The sequence below is a fragment of the Hemitrygon akajei genome, chromosome 29 (genome assembly GCF_048418815.1).
Source record: "Hemitrygon akajei chromosome 29, sHemAka1.3, whole genome shotgun sequence".
Classification (NCBI taxonomy): domain Eukaryota; kingdom Metazoa; phylum Chordata; class Chondrichthyes; order Myliobatiformes; family Dasyatidae; genus Hemitrygon; species Hemitrygon akajei.
This window is the reverse complement of record NC_133152.1, coordinates 20,610,269-20,628,541: the sequence shown is the minus strand read 5'-3', so window position 1 is coordinate 20,628,541 and position 18,273 is coordinate 20,610,269. Positions and strand designations below refer to the sequence as shown.

General features: G+C 44.5%; 1 protein-coding gene across 4 annotated transcripts in view; it reads right to left on the bottom strand.

Annotated features, from left to right (window-relative positions):
• LOC140718273 (kazrin-like) overlaps positions 1 to 18,273 on the bottom strand; it is a 713,538-nt gene that overhangs the window by 197,023 nt on the left and 498,242 nt on the right. For all 4 annotated transcript variants that reach the window (XM_073031791.1, XM_073031792.1, XM_073031793.1 and 1 more), the window contains one exon: positions 16,191 to 16,382. In XM_073031791.1, the coding sequence (XP_072887892.1) occupies positions 16,191 to 16,382 (192 nt within the window). The remainder of the gene's footprint in view (positions 1 to 16,190; positions 16,383 to 18,273) is intronic.

The following is an 18,273-nucleotide window of genomic DNA, read 5'->3' as shown; positions in this document are numbered from 1 at the left end:
CGCTTCTTGGTCGACACCGGAGCGGAGATCAGCATCTTGCCCCGACAGGGTACGACACCCGCAACAGGAAGCCAGGACCCACCCTGAGGGCCACAAATGGCAGCACAATACAGACCTACGGCACCCGCACAGTGCAGCTGCAGTTTGGCGCCAGCCGATTCACGTGGGACTTCACACTGGCCGCGGTGGCCCAACCACTCCTGGGGACGGACTTCTTGCGAGCTCACAGCCTGCTGGTCGACTTGCAAGGGAAAAGACTGGTACATGCCGAGACTTTCCAGACGTTCTCCCTGGGTGAAGCCAAGTTCTCGGCCCCACACCTGGACTCCATCACACTGTCGGACAATGAATTCACCAGAATCCTGGCAGACTTTCCATCGATTCTGGCACCGCAGTTCACGGCAGCCATGCCCAGACACGGGGTACAGCACCACATTCCGACCCAGGGACCACCCCTCCACGCCCACGCACGAAGGCTCCCCCCGGAAAAGCTCCGCCTGGCGAAGGAGGAGTTCAAGAGGATGGAGGGATTGGGGATCGTACGGAGGTCCGACAGCCCATGGGCCTCCCCCCTGCACATGGTGCCCAAAGCAGCCAGGGGTTGGAGACCATGCGGCGACTACCGCAGACAGAACGAGGCTACAACTCCAGACCGCTACCCCGTGCCGCACATACAGGACTTTGCAGCAAACCTGCACGGGGCAAGAATATTTTCCAAAGTAGACCTCGTCCGGGGATACCATCAAATCCCGGTGCACCCTGAAGACATCCCCAAGACAGCACTCATCACCCCGTTCGGCCTGTTCAAGTTCCTCCGAATGCCGCACAGACGTTCCAGCGGCTAATGGATGCAGTGGGACGCAACCTGGACTTTGCGTTCATCTATTTGGATGACATCCTTATAGCCAGCAGTTGTCGTCAGGAGCATCTGTCCCACCTCCACCAGCTCTACTCCCGCCTGAATGATTTCAGCCTCACGACCAACCCGGCCAAATGCCAGTTCGGTCTCGATACCATCGACTTCCTGGGCCACAAAATTACCAAAGACGGGGCAACACTTCTGCCCGCCAAGGTAGACGCAATCCGCCACTTTGCCCGGCCCAACACGGTCAAAGGCCTGCAGGAGTTCGTTGGTATGGTGAACTTCTACCACCGTATCCTCCCCTCAGCAGCCCGTATCATGCGCCCTTTGTACACCCTGATGTCGGGTAAAGGCAAGGACATTACTTGGGACGAGGAGGCAGCGGCCACTTTCGTTAAAGCCAAGGAAGCCTTGGCAGATGTCGCGATGCTGGTGCACCCCAGAACGGACATTCCGACCGCCCTCACAGTGGACGCATCCGACACAGCAGTCGGTGGGGTGCTGGAGCAGCTCATCGAGGGGCGCTGGCAACCCCTGGCGTTCTTCAGCAAGCACCTACGACCACCCAAACTCAAGTACAGTGCTTTCGACTGGGAGCTGTTGGCACTGTATCTGGCAATCCGGCATTTCAGGTACTTCTTGGAAGGCAGACCATTCACCACGTTCATGGACCACAAACCGTTGACCTTCGCATTCACGAAGGTGTCCGATCCCTGGTCGGCTTGCCAGCAACGACATCTGTCCTACATCTCCGAGTACACGACGGACATCCAGCATGTCTCGGGAAAGGACAACGTCGTGGCGGACGCACTCTCCAGACCAGCTGTCCAGGCCCTGTCCCTGGGGGTGGACTATGCAGCACTGGCGGAGGCGCAGCAGGCAGACGACGAGATGCCCAGCTACAGGACCGCAGTCTCGGGTTTGCAGCTGCAAGACTTTCTCGTAGGCCCAGCGAGTTTTCAACTCCATACATGGTTTGGTGCACCCATCTATTAGGACAACCGTCCGGCTGGTCTCCAGCAAGTTCGCATGGCACGGACTTCGCAAGCAGGTCAGTGAATGGGCCAGAACGTGCGCGCAGTGCCAAACAGCCAAGGTGCAGCGGCACACTAAAGCCCCGCCGCAGCAGTTCGAACCCACCCACCGGAGGTTCGACCACATTCATGTGGATATCGTGGGCCCCCTACCAGTGTCCCGAGGAGCACGGTACCTCCTAACTATGGTAGACCGGTTCACGAGGTGGCCAGAGGCGGTCCCGCTCACCCACACATCTGCCGATTCCTGCGCCCGAGCACTGATCGCAACCTGGGTAGCACGCTTCGGGGTACCGGCCCACATTACCTCCGACAGAGGCGCCCAGTTCACCTCCAGCCTGTGGTCGGCTGTGGCCAGCCTGTTGGGAACGCAGCTACACCACACTACTGCCTACCACCCACAGTCGAACGGACTAGTGGAACACTTCCACCATCACTTGAAGTCAGCTCTCATGGCCCGCCTGAGAGGACCTAACTGGGTGGACGAGCTTCCCTGGGTCCTGCTTGGAATTCGTACAGTGCCCAAGGAGGATCTGCATGCCTCGTCGGCCGAGTTGGTGTATGGCGCACCCCTGGCCATCCCAGGAGAGTTCATACCAGCCCCAAGGGGGCAAGAGGAAGAACCCGCAGCTGTCCTGGACAGGCTACGCGAAAGGCTCGGCAACCTGGCCCCCGTACCAACTTCACAGCACGGACGGACCCCGACCCATGTACCCAAAGACCTGCAGAACTGTAAGTTTGTGTTTGTACGAAGGGGTGGACACCGGGCACTGCTACAGCGGCCGTACGAGGGGCCGTTCAAGGTGATCAGCAACAACGGGTCCACATATGTTCTGGACATTGAGGAGGTTTTCACGGTGGACTGATTCAAACCAGCCCATGTGGACTTGGCGCAGCCGGTCGAGGTTCAGGCACCGCGGCGCAGTGGCAGACCTCCCAAACAGAGGCTGATCCAGACTGTGGACATTGGGGGGTGTATCGCCGGTTCTGGGGGGGGGGGTTATGTGGCGACCCACTTTCTGTGCAGGCGAACCGGCTCACAAATAGCCAGCACGCGGGGATAGACTTTGGTAATGCACCTCTGATGTCATTTCCGCTCGGAGAGGGCGGGCGCTAGGGATTAAATGCCAGCGCCGCGAAGTTTGAATAAACTAGTCTCGAAACGACTTACCGACTGCGTGTCGTTATTTCAGCACTGTGTGTAGCACATCGCTACAGTACATTGAATGAAGAGATAGAGGCATTGGCCACCCCACAGACAGGGTATTGTGAACCCACAATCATATCTAAGAAAGGGTGTGCTGGCATTGAACAGGGTCCGGAGGAGGTTTGTAAGGATGATCCTGGGAATGAAAATGTGAGGAGCGTTTGATGGCTCTGGACCTGTACTTATGGGAGTTTAAAAAATTGATGGGTATCTTACTGAACTCTACTAAATATTCAAAGACCTAGACAGAGTGAACATGCAGAGGACGTTTGCAAAAGAGTCTAGGACCAGAGGGCATAGCCTCAGAATAGAAGGACGCCCCTTTAGAACAGAGATAAAGAGGAATATCTTTAGCCAGAAGATAGTGAATCTGTAGAATTCATTGCTAGACAGCTGTGGAGGCCAAGTTAAATATTAGTTACATTTAAAGTAGAGATTGACAGACTTTCAATTAGTAAGGGCATCAAAAGTCATGGATAGAAGGCAGGATAATGGGATTGAGAGCGAAAGTAAATCAGCCATGACTGAATGGCAGAGCAGACTCTATGGGCTGAATGTCCGAATTCTGCTCCTATGCCTCGTAGGAGCAAAAAAAAAAGTCATAATGGGTCTGGATTAATCTGCTTCCTACTCTTCATAAATTTGCTACAGTTTTAGTCCTCCACCAATAATTGCCAATTAAATAAATTGCTGCACGTGGTCAGTGGTACCACTCTGCCATTCAGTTCAGGTTCTGCTCCAGAGATTTGAGCAGATAATCCATTCTGCACCGACACTGTACTGTATGAATCCAGCAGGATCCCACTGCATTGCCCATATGGCAGCAAACAACATGAAACAAAAGACGTTCCAGCTTTCGTGAAATTCACGGGACTGAAAGGTGTAAAATTTCAGGATCTGGTGACTTGGACTCTCGGGTTTTGAAGGAAATGATAAGGAGAAAGTGCACACGTAGTAAACTTAACCAGCTGGTACCTATGCAGCCAGAGTTATTATACACCGGCAAGAAAAATTCTAGGAATATTAATCAACTGCTTTTTATGAAAATAAAAATGAATTATATTTTGAGTGCATTGCAAAATAAGTGTGAAAGCCAAGTTACATTCAATCACAAGGGCAGTGTAGTTGTAGGCTGATTAGCAGCAACTTTCTGTGGAGATTTGACACTTCATGTGATGGTAAGTACACTCATTCGTTTGATTTATTTTTGCTATATTTTATATTAATACCACCTTGCCTTAAAATACAGAACTGCAGTGCAAAACATTATTATTTAAAAGGATAGGGAGATGACACATAGTTCAGTAATTTATTTGAAGGTTTATGCACGGAATACCAATGTACTGCATTATGTAGAGTCTGCTCTTTTTGAGCTTTTTATAAAACAGCACCCACATTCTCCACACCTGACAGATGCTGTACTCTCAATTGGGCTCCTACTGATAACAAGGGAGCAAATGTAATCCCGTTATTTATAAAATGATTGAGATTGTCATCAAGGAACAGTGGATCAGTTAGGTTAGCATCAATAGTAGGAAAAATCTCGGATTCTGTTATGAAAGATGTGGTAACGTGGTTCTTAGAAAATAATCAGCCTGGGCAACGTCAAACAAGGGAAAATCTGCAGGTGCCGGAAATCCAAGCAACGCACACAAAACGCTGGAGGAACTCGGCAGGCCAGGCAGCATCTGTGGAAGGAACATTTAAACGTCTTCAGGGTAGGCATTCCTGGATGAGGCTTCGCGGTGTAGTGGCAGCAAACACAGGAGGATCTGCACATGCTGGGAAGATGCTGCCTGGCCTGCTGAGTTCCTCCGGCATTTTGTGTGTGTGTTCCTTGGGCACAGTCAAGATGGGTTCATGAGTAGGAAATCGTGTTCGACCTTTCAATTGGAATATTTTTTGAAGTTGAAACCAGCAAAATAGACAAGAGTGAGTGAGTGAAAGTGGAGCATCCCACTGTTGGAAATCCTTTAATAAGGTGCCACACATGAGATTATTGAACAAAACGATCATGCTTAGCACTGTGGACAATATACTGACATGAAATAATAACTGGTCGATGGCCAGGGCACACAGAGCGGGAATAAACGGACCATTTTCAAGTTGGAAAGCTCTGTCCTCGCAGTACCTGGCAGGTCTGCTGCACTTGCAGGCATCCTAGCCATTCACAATCTGTGTCACAGCAATCTCGGCCCCGAATGCCTCCTCCCGTTTTGAAACTGTGACTCCTGGTTCTACTCACCTTAGCTTGGGGAAGCACTTCCATCTTCACAACTCCAAGCCCCAGTAAGAATAAATGAATTCCAGGTCCACACTGCTAAGCTCCGTCAGAATCCCACTTAGATAAAGAGATTGCTGATGATACAAAGCTGATTGGCGGAATGGTCTCTCAATTTAAATGAATGGCACATGTAATATAATGTGGAAAAGTAGGTTATAGAACAAAATAGAAAGGCAGAATGCTTTTTAAAAATGGCGACAGATTAAAAGGTGCTGGTATCCAGAGAGTGCTATGTGTTCTGATACATGAGTCGCTTAAAAATTAAACATGAAGATACAGAAAGCAATTAGTATGGCAAATGGTATGTTACCAGAGCTAAGGTGCATTATAAGAGTTGAGCATGAGAGTCTTTCTCCAACTATAATAGGTCTCTGCAGAGACTCCACCTGGGATCTTGTGTATCTAATAGAGGTTATGCAGTGAAGGTTAATTTCTGAGATGGCAGGCTTGCTGTTCAAGGAGGCATTATTCATCTGACTCTCGTCTCACACATGTTTAAAAGAATGAAAGATGATTTAATTGAAATGTACAAATCTTCTTAATGGGGCTTGGAAGTGTGGATATGGAAATGCTTCTTCAAGCTGAGGTGACCAGAACCAGGGATCCTGGTTTCAAAATAGGAGGAGACACTCAGGACAGAGATGAGAAGGAATTGCTTCAAATGAAGAGTAGTGAACGTTTGGAGGCTAAGAAAAAAACCTTATTGATAGGCAGAGCATTCGCAAGGGAATATGAATGGCTAAACTATACTTCAAATTTCTCTGTTCTTGTGAGATAACAGTGCAGCTAATCTTGGTCTGCACTTACCGGCCATAGACTGAATGGAAAAGAGGACAACCGCTCCTAGTTCCTGACTGAGATAGAGTACTCCTACTCTGAGTTGCTATGGAGATACAAGAGAAGCTGAAGTCTAATGATACAGCTTTTTCAGTAATCGTTTGCTCCATACTTTATGCCAGTCAAGATACTTGTCTTCGTCTGCCATTGTGCCTTTAACAATAAGTGCTGAGATCTCTACAAACGGCATTACAACTCCCTCTCAGTTCTGAGCCGGACAAGGTGGAGAAATAAATGAGTTCAATTTCTAGCACTGCAGTGACTCCAGCTGAAAACGGTACAACGTGAATGACACAGAAGGGCTAAATTGGGCTTAGGTGTGATGGTTCTCATATTAGAACAGACAGAAGAGTGGCTTCATGAGTCAAAGAAATGGGGAAATAAATGACAGTGGAGTGGAAACAAAATATGAGACTGGACATCGGTAAGGAAAATAACAATGAGTGTTTACTCTTCCTTCCTATTGGAACCTGGTTCAGAGAAGTTACAGACCCTCGCAACATGGCAGAGTTATATTAACCCCAGAAGATACTAGACTATAAATTCCAACATTGTGGGTCACCGTGATAGAGATCTAGATGGTTACGAAAAGATCAAGAACTTCAGTTGCAAGGCTTATCATAGGACATACTTGAATTTCCGTTTGCAATACCAAACTGAAGCTGAAATTGTCAGTTTCACTGCAGTGTTCCAACTATTGGACTGCAGGGTCTCACAGCTGTGGCCATTTAGCCCAGCAGGTGCAATCTCTGAAGCCAGCACATAATAGAACATAGTGTAAGGAAACTGATACTTTTCCAACCACAAATGAGTATTGCCTCTGAAAGGACGCTGAACCAATGTGAATGTTTCCAGGGATCCGAGCAGCCTCAAGTCATGAGGCTGTTGTTCTTAATCGGGTAATTGCCAGGAAGATTACTGGAAGTCAGTGAATGCATGAAATTTAGGGAAGTCTACACTGCAGCCAATTCTGTGTCCGTTCTGCCAGTGGCTATGAGCTGAAAGGAAAGTAAAGCAGCCATGTCTCCTTCAGCATGGGGTTTGGATGATGTCCGCCATGAAGCAGTGGGATGTGGCAGCAGTCTGGACTGATCCCTTTAAGCAGCCGAGAGTGACCATGAACTCTACCTGAAGTAGCAAAGTAGTCCAAGCACAAAGACAAAACTATATTTGGGATAGCACGAGGTAGTAGGTAAAAGCATGGACAGAGAAGCCGATCTTTTAAAAAGCAGAGTTTCAGGAGAAACAGGACAATAAGAGATGTCTTTCTCCAAGCGATTAAAACATACCTTTCTTTTCAGACCAGTGAGGTTGAAAATCTAATTGCAGTTGATTTTTGTCCATTGCGCTACTGCTCATATCACTTGCAGGAGATTTACACCAAAAAAAAGTTGCTTGGGCAAGCAAAAGTCCTGCTGAAAAGTGAGGAGCTGAATTTGTGAAGGGCATAAGTGACATTGAGGAATGTTTGGACAATTGCTTTACTCTGGATTAAGCCAATTTTAAACTACGTGGCTCGTTTTGTTTTACGTGGGGAGGGCATGGCATGAATAAATTTCTAGGCTGTACTGAATGTCCTTAGTCACATTTCATAATTTAAAACTGGACCTTGAATGCAGAAGTACAACAATGACCAGAGGCACTCGAGTTCTGCTGCCGTGAACACAGGCTGGCAACTAGTTAGACAAGTAGAATGACTAATGAGAGGAACCTTGAACCAGCACAAGAAAAGCAAGGAATGAAAAAAAAAGTCGATTGTATTGAAAGAATGCAACAGATTATGTATGCAAGTTACTCAGGCCTGATATAGGAAGATGCAGGGAATGTTCCTGACTAGCAACAGAGGGAAGAAGCTGGCAAAGAGAATGTAATTAGATAATATGATGTGATGGGCATGATTAACTTCCCTGTTACTTTTTCTCTTCTCTTGACCGTCCTGGTGGTTTCTTAGATACAAGATCTTAGCTCTTCATTGCAAGTTGAGCAATGACAAAACTGCAGAATTATTTATATCCTTTTATACCCTTTGATTAAATGCAGTTTTATTATTGCCTAGTACTTTGTCTATGATCAATCTGTGCAAATGTTCCGTGGGCTGATTGGTACAATGAATGACTTCCATTAATCACTCAGTCTAAGTGCTATCATTGATCTCTCACAGGTTTTCACACATGCAGAGCTCGAGAACAGTGAACAGGGTTTAAAGCTTTTTTTTCCGACTGGGTTTTCAATAGCTTTTGTGCAGAATGTTTTGCTGCTTAGTTATCCTTTCATTACAGCTGCATTTGTGCCAACAACAGGCTTCCCAATAGTAAAGCTACACAGAACCATCTCTGCTGGTTAGTAAGGAGATTATGAATGACACAAATTAATAATGACTACCAAAGGAAATGAAAAGAAAGATTATAAAGTTAATGGCTGGCATCCTGAATTCTTTGTCATTGTTCAAACAGAGGCCAAAAATTCCTTGGGGGGAAAAATAAAGGTATTTACTTAGAGAAAAATGTTGAATATTCAACAGACTAAACCTCAGGCTTCCCACCTCTTGACATTGCACAAAAGGTCAGAGAAGAATGAGACTTGTCTAGGCTCAGATTGGTAACTATTTACAAAGAGTACAGGAGAGAAAACAGGCCCTAATTTGATGTGTGCTGGAAACCTGTCCTTTAATTCTTTGAAAAGATGATACATCATACTCATGAACCTCGACTTGCTCACCAAGTGTCAATACCCATTTGATGCTGTTTGACCCCCTGAGCATCTCCAGCATTTTGTTTTTACTTTCGTAATTTCTCTGCTGTCCCCTCTAGATCCATTGCTACAACTAATTTAGTATCACTAGCTTATAATGATATTCTCAACTGAGTTTTCAGAGTAAATTAAAACCAGTAGTGACTGTGAGGTGCCCTATTTAATTTCTCTCCAAACTGCTCTGTTTGCTATTTTTTAGCCAGTTTGAAACATTGCGAACCTTATCACTTTGTTCTACATCTCTACTGAGTGACTTTTACAATAGTCTCTTTGAAGTCCAGGTGTACCATATCAAACTACTTTGTTTGCCACTTCTCTAAAAAAATAGTCAAACATGGGCCCCATGAACCCACAAATTTTCCTCTGATAATCAATCTATTACTTTGCTCAGAACGGAACGGATGCCTCTTTTGTTTTGGACAGGGAGGAAGCGGGAGGGAGTGTGATTAGGCGTTTGCTTTTGCTAGTCAAAACCTTCCTGTTAACTGGTTGGCATGGTGAAGCGATATAGATACCGTTGAAATAAAAAGTTTGTTGAATCACCTTTTGGCTGCTGTGTCACTGGAGACAATCAGTTCCAAATCTTGTTGTTGGTTACAGAACTAATGAGGCTAACTCATCTTGTGAGCTCTCAGGTGGCAATGGAGCAGAGTACGGCACGGACTAGAAGGGCCGAGATGGCCTGTTTCCATGCTGTAATTGTTATATGGTTATACTCAACACTTATCATCACCCTCTCTTGAACAGCATTAGACACTGGATCCAAAAGCTAACAGGATGCCAGGCCAAGCCCTCTTTCTCTCCTGAAAAACTGTGTCCATCATTACGGACCTCCATTAGGAAGGAGATACAGAAGCCTGAAGGTTCATACTCAACGACTCAGGAACAGCTTCTTCCCCATGTGCCGTTCAATTTCTGAATGGACATCAAATCCATGAGCACTACTACCTCACTACTAGGTTTTATTTCTAACTTTGCACTATACAAACACACACAGTATACTCTGTATATACTTAATGTAATTCACAGTCTTTCTTTTCTAATACTATGTAATGCATTGTACCTCTGCCGCAAAGTTAACAAGTTTCACAAAATATGCTGGTTATATTAATCCTGATTTTGATTCTGGTACTTGCCCAAGCGCCCATGACTCAAACAAGGCTAGCTGGTGGATACTTGCACGCTCATCTTAATTTGAGTCAAGGAGACGTGCAGCGTTAAATCCTTCAGGAATTTAATATCACACAATGCCAGATTACAGAAGCCATCAGAAAGTTTAGCTGGAGCCATTATTTACTGTGAGAATCTAAAACATGTTTTTTAAATGGATATACAGCTGCAACGTTGAAAATGGAGCCAGTAGTAACAGTTTAATTTGTTTCCATTAACCTGCACTTAGCAGATCTTGGTTTAGGATTTATCTGCCAACAACAGAAAACTGTTAAGAGCCTCCTTATCACAAACAGAGGAATTAGTGAATGAGAATTTAAGAGACAAATAGAACCGAGTTGTCAGGTTTTCTGTGCCAGTTGTGATTTCCTGGACTACTTTTTGAAAACCAAGCAGCATCAAGGATGCTCAGTTCAATCTCAATTGAATGACACAGTATTTACAGCACAGGAACAAGACCATTCAGACCAACAGATCCGCACTGCTCCACAAGTTTGTTTTGTTATGTGCTGTGTTGTATGACGATCATGGCCTTTCTTATGACCATGATTACTCTCGGCAAATTTTTCTACTTGCCTTCTTCTGGGCAGTGTCTTTACAAGACGGGTGACCCCAGCCATTATCAATGCTCTTCAGCGATTGGTGGCTGCATAACCAGGACTTGTGGTGTGCACCAGCTGCTCATACGACCACCCACCACCTGCTCGTATGTCTTCATGTGACCCTAATACGGGGGCTCAGCACGTAACACACCTTGCCCAAGCATGACCTGTTGGCTAGTGAAAGAATGAACTCTTCCTTTAGGACAGATGTATCTCCACCCGGGGCAACCAAGCTCCACAACTTTCTTCACCTGACTTTCAATCCCTCTTTCTATTCCTCCCTCCCTCACTCTATATCCAACTTCACTTTTAACACTACTGAGTTCAAATATTACTTTGGTAGTAAGTTATTCTCACAGGAAGCATGAATCTCTGGAATTATCTGCCCCACAGACTTGTGGATGCTATCTCATTAGAAGTACTTCAAATAGGGCTGCATACAGTTTTGAAAGATGAGAGGATGAGGGCTTCAGCCATCTGGCACAGGGGACAAGTTGAAGGCTGTGTAGATCAGCCACATTGAACTGATGAGGCAGGATTGAAGGCGCCACACGGCCCGTTCCTGTCCATCAGTGGCCCTAGCCTCCCCAGAATCCAGGATATCTTCAAGGAGCAATGCCTCAAAAAGGGCCCATCACCCAGCACACGCCCTCTTCTCATTGCTACCATCAGGCAGGAGGTAGAGGAGCCTGAATTACTTACTGTAATTCACAGTTTTTATTATTATTATATATTGCAATGTACTGCTGCTGCACAAGAAATCTCACGACATGTACTGGTGATATTAAACCTGATTCTCATTCTGATTCTTGTGTGCGAGGGGCAAGAGAAATAAAGCACACAAATTGACCCTTTGGTCCCCAGTGACCATCAACCATCTATTTACATTAATACTATTCTTTTTATTATTCTCCCCACGTTCCCAAAAACTCCCCATAGATCCCACGCTCACCTACACACGGGGTGAAATTTACAGTGGCCAATTATCCAGCCAACCTCACAGAAGGAAGTTGGGAGGATGTGCAAATTCTACACAGGCAGGATCTGACGTCAGGAATGAACACAGGTTCAAGGTGCTGTATGGCACTGGGCCCTACGAGCTGTGCCATGTGTTCTTCATTCTCCAGACAAAAGTTTTCCCAAATATCCCAATGGATTTATTACCAAATGACGTGGAAATTGGTGATAAGGGAGAATGTAGCCAAGGGGTTAGATGGGAGTTTTAAAAACAGATTTCAGACTGTCACCTATTAATGGCATAAACTTCCAAAGGAAACGAAGACAGATATATACCAGGGGAATCTACAGTATTTGCTTAATAATGTTGTTGTTGTTGTTCCTTTTTGCATTTTGTGGTGCATCAGCCCGCAGTTTTGCTGCTTCTGTAGCGTTTTACGAGGCCGCGTTGCTAGCTCAATGCTCAACCTAGTGTGGATGCAAGGAGCCGGCCAGATTCGAACTCCGGACCATTTGCCTCGAAGTCTGGTGCTGATGCTACTACTCCACTAACCGGCTACTTGGATAATGGCAGAGCTCAAAAACTTATGAATCATATTGCATCAATTAAAACAATCTCATTCATAACTTGGCGAGGACTTCTAATCTAGCTGTAACGGGTGGCTCTCTTGCAGATTGGCAAAAGAATGAAGGAAGAGCACAGTCATATTATAGAGGAGCTCAACATGGTCCTTCTGACACAAATACCTCTGCAAGTGCATCTAAGCTACAGGAGGCATAGGAATGTTGAACAGGAGTTCAACACTCTCCCAAACATAAACACAAGAGGATTTTACCGATTCTGAAAATCCAGAGCAACACGCAAAGAGAAGAGAAAATGCTGGAGGAATTCAGCAGGTCAGGCAGCAGCTATGGTGAGGAATAAACAGTAATCCTGATGAAGGGTCTTGGTTCAAAACATCAACTGCTTATTCCTGTCCATACGTTTCTCCGTCCCTGCTGATTTCCTCCAGCATTTTGTGTGTGCCCCCCTCCCAAACAATTGGGTCTGTACTTCTACTGATTTTTTTGTCTCCTAGAGGTTTGAATCTGTGGTCTCCAGCCACCTCCTGACATTCAGCACGAGCTGTACATTTCAGTGAACTATTAACAGGGATCGCAGCCAAGCCAGAACCTGCCACAGCTCAAGGCTTATACATGCATGCAGTTTGTAAGAATAACTAAAAAGAGAAAGGATTCACTATCAGACATCCCAAATTATATTTTATTTCTGGATTCCAGCTTACGTCTGTTAAAATGTCCCTTTGCTGAAGGCAGACTGGGTTAAATCACATCAGCTTCTGTGATTTAAGCATCATTTACTGCATAGAATTCCGATAAACATAATGATATCAGATCTTCTGTTTTAATATTGCATGGTTCTAAAATGTATTGTTTTTACAGTGACCATTTGCTACAGGAATGTGATTTCAGAGTATAACTGTTCATTTCTGAAACAGCTCACTTTGTAGAAATTAGGTTCTTATTGAAGTCTCAAACCAAGTTCTTATTTGAATATTTGCAGTGATCAGATCACTCATGTGCCAGAAATGTCTCTTCGAAGCAACAATTACCATCAAACTTGGATTTCCCGGTCTTAAAATTTTTATGATTTTCTTTTCCAGAAAAAGAATTCAAGAAATTGTCTTGTTAGCAACTGACAAGACTAGAAAATAAAGAGGAGACAAGCTCTCGAGAGAGGAGTTACAAATCTTCTCCCTCCACCCCCTCCCAAGTTGCCAACGAGTTTGTTCTGTCTGACCAACACAGCAATAAAAAAAAGCTCTTGAAAGAGAACATGACTTCAAATCAGAGCTAGCAATAGAGCGTTCAGCTATGTCACCAAAGTGCTTGTTACATTCTACTAGATAAACATCAACCCACCAAATTTCTCATTTTTTCCCTGAATGTACTGACGTGGGCAATGAGCTCACAGGCACTCTTTTTCTAGGAACCTAACCAAGCGAGACTGTCTGATATTGGATCACAGACAGCATGGAACTGGAAGTGCATTCATTCTCCAATGCAGAAGCAAGTATCTGGAAGTTCAATAGATCTTTCCTCCTCGATTTGATTGGTTGCTGTGCCCTATTTTGGAGACCCAATTAAGATCTGTCAACATGGCTCAGACCCAAGAATTAACCCTTGACTTTCTGGATTACAATCCCATTGTATAAGACTTTATGAAACTGAGGACTTTCATGTTTTGTACAAGCAGTTACTGAATCTGGTTTCAAGAGGTTCGAAATGGAGCCTATCAGCTGAAAGAGAGAGAATGCCATCATTGAGTGACTATTGGAGAAAAGGCACTCATCAGTTGGTCAACTACCAGTCCCGTCATTGACAAAGCTATTGCTCTACACCAAGAGTTTCCAAACTTTTTTTTATGCCATGTACCCCTACCATTAACCAAGGGGTCTGTGAACCCCAGGTGGGGAACCTCTGCTCTAAGACTGCGCAGTTACCTTTTCTACAGAACCAAAGATTAGTCATAAAGTAAGTAAATTTATTTTTATTGGCTTGAAAAAACTATAAACTTACACTGAAATTCATAATTTCCAAGTAAAGCAAAACACCGATTTGCCTTTAGATAGAATTATTACTTTAGAAATGCAAAAAAAAATCTCTCAAAAAAAGCTTAACATCAGTGTCATCAAACTAAATATGATTCCAAGCCATATGGGGAGGTATTAAGAGGATGGCTAAAAGTTAGGTCAATGAGATTTTAAGGATCTTTTAAATGAAAGAATAGAAAGCTATGAGTTACAAGGGGGTGCAGGGAATAAGACAAAAAGAGAAAAAATCAGACAATGGTGCAAGTATGATTTTGAAATGTAGGTGCTTCTTAACTAGGACCCAACACAGATCTGTGAGTACAGCCATGATGACTGGATAGTACTGAATGCAGGAAAAGCCATGGAGAGCAGAATCTTTCATCATCTCAAGTTCACACTGGGGACAAAATTGGAACCAGTCAAGTGGAAGTTGGAATAGTCAAGTATCGAGATTACACCAGGTAGAGATGAGGAATTTACCAGGAGATAAACTGAAGCAATGGGACAGAGATGGATTATACTACAGAGACAGAAACAGGAGGTCGCAGTCAAGATGCAAATGTATTGTAATGCAGCAGCTCATTTTCTGTCAAATATAAACCTGAAGTTGCAAATAACGTAAGGCAGCTTTCAAAAAGTGCTTAAGGAGAGGATTAGAGTTGACAGAAGGAGTTTGTATCAGACGTCGAAAACAACAGCATGAGGTTTTGCAACACTTTGGACGAAGTTTCTATTCATTTTACACTAGATGCTATAGAAACAAGCACGACCATTTTAAGAATGTGGTGGAGTCAAGTAAGGTCAAGTCAATTCAAGTCGTCACTTTTATTGTCATTTCGACCATAACTGCTATGTACAGTAAATAGTAAAAATGAGACAACGTTTTTCAGGACCATGGTGTTACATGACACAGTACAAAAATTAGACTGAACTACATAAAAAACAAAAAAAACTACTACACTGGATTACAGACCTACCCAGCACTGCATAAAGTGCACAAAACAGTGCAGGCAAATACTAAATAATAAACAGGATAATAGGGCAGTAAGGTGTCAGTCCAGGCTCTGGGTATTGAGGAGTCTGATAGCTTGGGGGAAGAAACTGTTACATAGTCTGGTCGTGAGAGCCCGAATGCTTCGGTGCCTTTTCCCAGACGGCAGGAGGGAGAAGAGTTTGTATGAGGGGTGCGTGGGGTCCTTCATAATGCTGTTTGCTTTGCAGATGCAGTGTGTAGTGTAAATGTCCGTGATGGTGTGAAGAGAGACCCCAATGATCTTCTCAGCTAAGTAAGGTAGCAATAAAATAGAGCTGGATATATATGTGGAAAGTGATATTTGTCTGGATGAAAATAATGGACTAAAAAAAAAGGGCTCAACGATCTATCATTGGTCACAGTAAGGGAACAAGAGAAGCCACAACCAACAAGGATAGAAGCAGGAGAGTGTGATCCCACTCAGGCTGCTCACAACTGCATGACACTTCCTCACATACATAACTACAGATATATTCCATCAATATTCTCCTCCCTCTTCCCAGAATCATCGACTCCATGCGGGAATGAACCCTGTGGATGCTTACCGCTCTCCGGCATTGTCATTACCTGTGAAGCATCTACAGTGAAGTTACATGGTTATTTCACCATGGAATTCCGAACAGATAAACCAGATCCCACATATCAGTAAAAGAGTGAACTGTGCCAGGGAGCTCATCTCTCTTTAGGTCACTAAAATCTAATGGTATTTCTTGACTATTGCCCTGCCTGAGACCAGTCGGGTATTAAATCTGGAGAACTTTGAGTTATTTGAGTTAGTGGAAGGTGAGAAGCCAGACACAGGTTTTGGTGGGAGCTCAATGTTCTCACTTTCATTTGCTAAGCAAAGTTGTGCACTCACCCTGGAGGGCTTCTTTGGCTCGGGCCAGCTCGGTCTCCTTCTGGGCAAGCTGTACTTTCAGCTCAGTCACCGACAGGATCTCAGCTGATTTTCCCGCATTCGTATCCTCCAACTCCTTCGTTAGCATTTCCTTCATCTGCCTCAGCCACTGCACTTCCTCCTGGAGCCGGGAAACCTCCTCACGAAGAAGCACTGCCAACAGACCAGATGTGCAGTTTAATAACAGATATGGTCAACTCTAATAAAAAAAGATCTGCAGGCCCGTCACTGTCTGGCAGAAAAATAATGGATTACACAGAGTCATAGAACACTATAGCACAGAAACAGGCTCTTCGGTCCATCTTGTCTCTGCTTACTCCCATCGACCTGCACCTGAACTACAGCCCTCCATATCCCTCCCATCCATGTACTTATCCAAATTGCTCTTAAACTTTGCAATTGAACACTCATCCACCACTTCCACTGGCTCTTCATTCCTCAGTCGCGCCACCAAGCGAATAAGTTCCCCCTCAGACTCCCCTTAAATATTTCAGAGATTTAAATATCAGAGATGCTTCATCAGAACTCTTGTTAGAAAAATATTTATCATTCATTCAAAGGCTGGATACAAATTGTCCCTTTGCCATGTCGCTATTTGCACACAACTAGACGAAATGCATGAAGCTCACAGCCATGGCTGTCTGGGAGTTCATAACATTAACTGAAATACTTAATGTGCATCTTATGTACAAAGAGTGTTGCCCTTGCATTCTTTGTACAGGTTCCTTACGGGTTACGGCAGAGCTCCAATCTGAAAACTGTCCATAATCTGAACGACTGACAAATCAAAAATGCAGCCATGAACTGAGTTTCTGCAGAGCTGGGTTGTCCCACAGAACAGTTAATCTGCAGAAGCATTTTATATCTAACTTTTTCATTCTTAATAATAAAAAGCTGATGTTAATACTTAGCCCAAGTTTATTAATATCAGCAACTTTATTGGCCTGGACGGCGTGTCTTGGGTAGGATTTGCCAAATCAATATCAACTAGGATATATTCTTCTCAGGTTTGATGTGGTAAAATTCCTGCTAGTGTCAAGAACAGTCACTGGAGGCTCTGCAACAGTTGAAAATCTTTCACATGGGTCTCTCAAACACATCTTGTTAAGTATGGGCTTTATGTAAGTCAGGTATTGGGGAAGATAACCGGCATCACAGTCAGATTTGATTCCTAGCTACCTTCACTATCCCAAAGTCCTTATGAGGCCTCTTCCCATCTACCACCCTCCACAAACACTGCTCTGCATCCCTCAACGAGGACCAACTCCTGTCTACTATTCACCTCTGCTCACTAATCCACTGGCTCACATTCTGTCTTAAATTCTCATCCTCGATTTTAAATCTTACATGGCCCACTCTCTGATATCTGACCATCTATTGCCTTGCAGTATCCCTATACATCACCTTTTGATGTACCCCTTGTATGATAAACTCTGAATTCATCTCTTCATGGCTTTTCACCTTATGCCTTTACCAGTATTGTAGATTCTCTGTAACTCTAACACTATATTCTGCATTCTATAACTGTTTTTCCTTTTGTATTACCTCGATATACTTCTGTTTGGAATAATCAGTCAGGATGGAATGCAAAACAAAGCTTTTCACAGTATGTCAGTACATGCAATAATAATAACCCAATTAACCATGTTGGCCTTGTGTATCTGATTTCAAAGCAATCCTCATTGCCTTCGACTAACCATGTCCAGAGCTTTGGAACTCCTCCCTAACCCACAGTGCCTCTCATCTCTGCCTCCTCCAAGTTACAGTTTAAACCATTTAAACGGCGAATTAAAGTTGGCTTTTAATGTTCCAACATTTATCTTTTATTTTTATTATTTACCAACCCGCACCACCATCAAGAACACAAGCTTCTGTCAGCTCCGCGCACGATGGGACTCGATGCCCCTTTGTTCTTTGCTGGAAATGTGGTAAGTGAACTTGCTGGCCCGGTTCCCAGAAACTTTCAAAAAAATTAACCAGGTAGCTGGTTAACCAACAGATGCAGAGCAAGCCCTCTTCACATCACTACCGGCAAGGAAGAGGC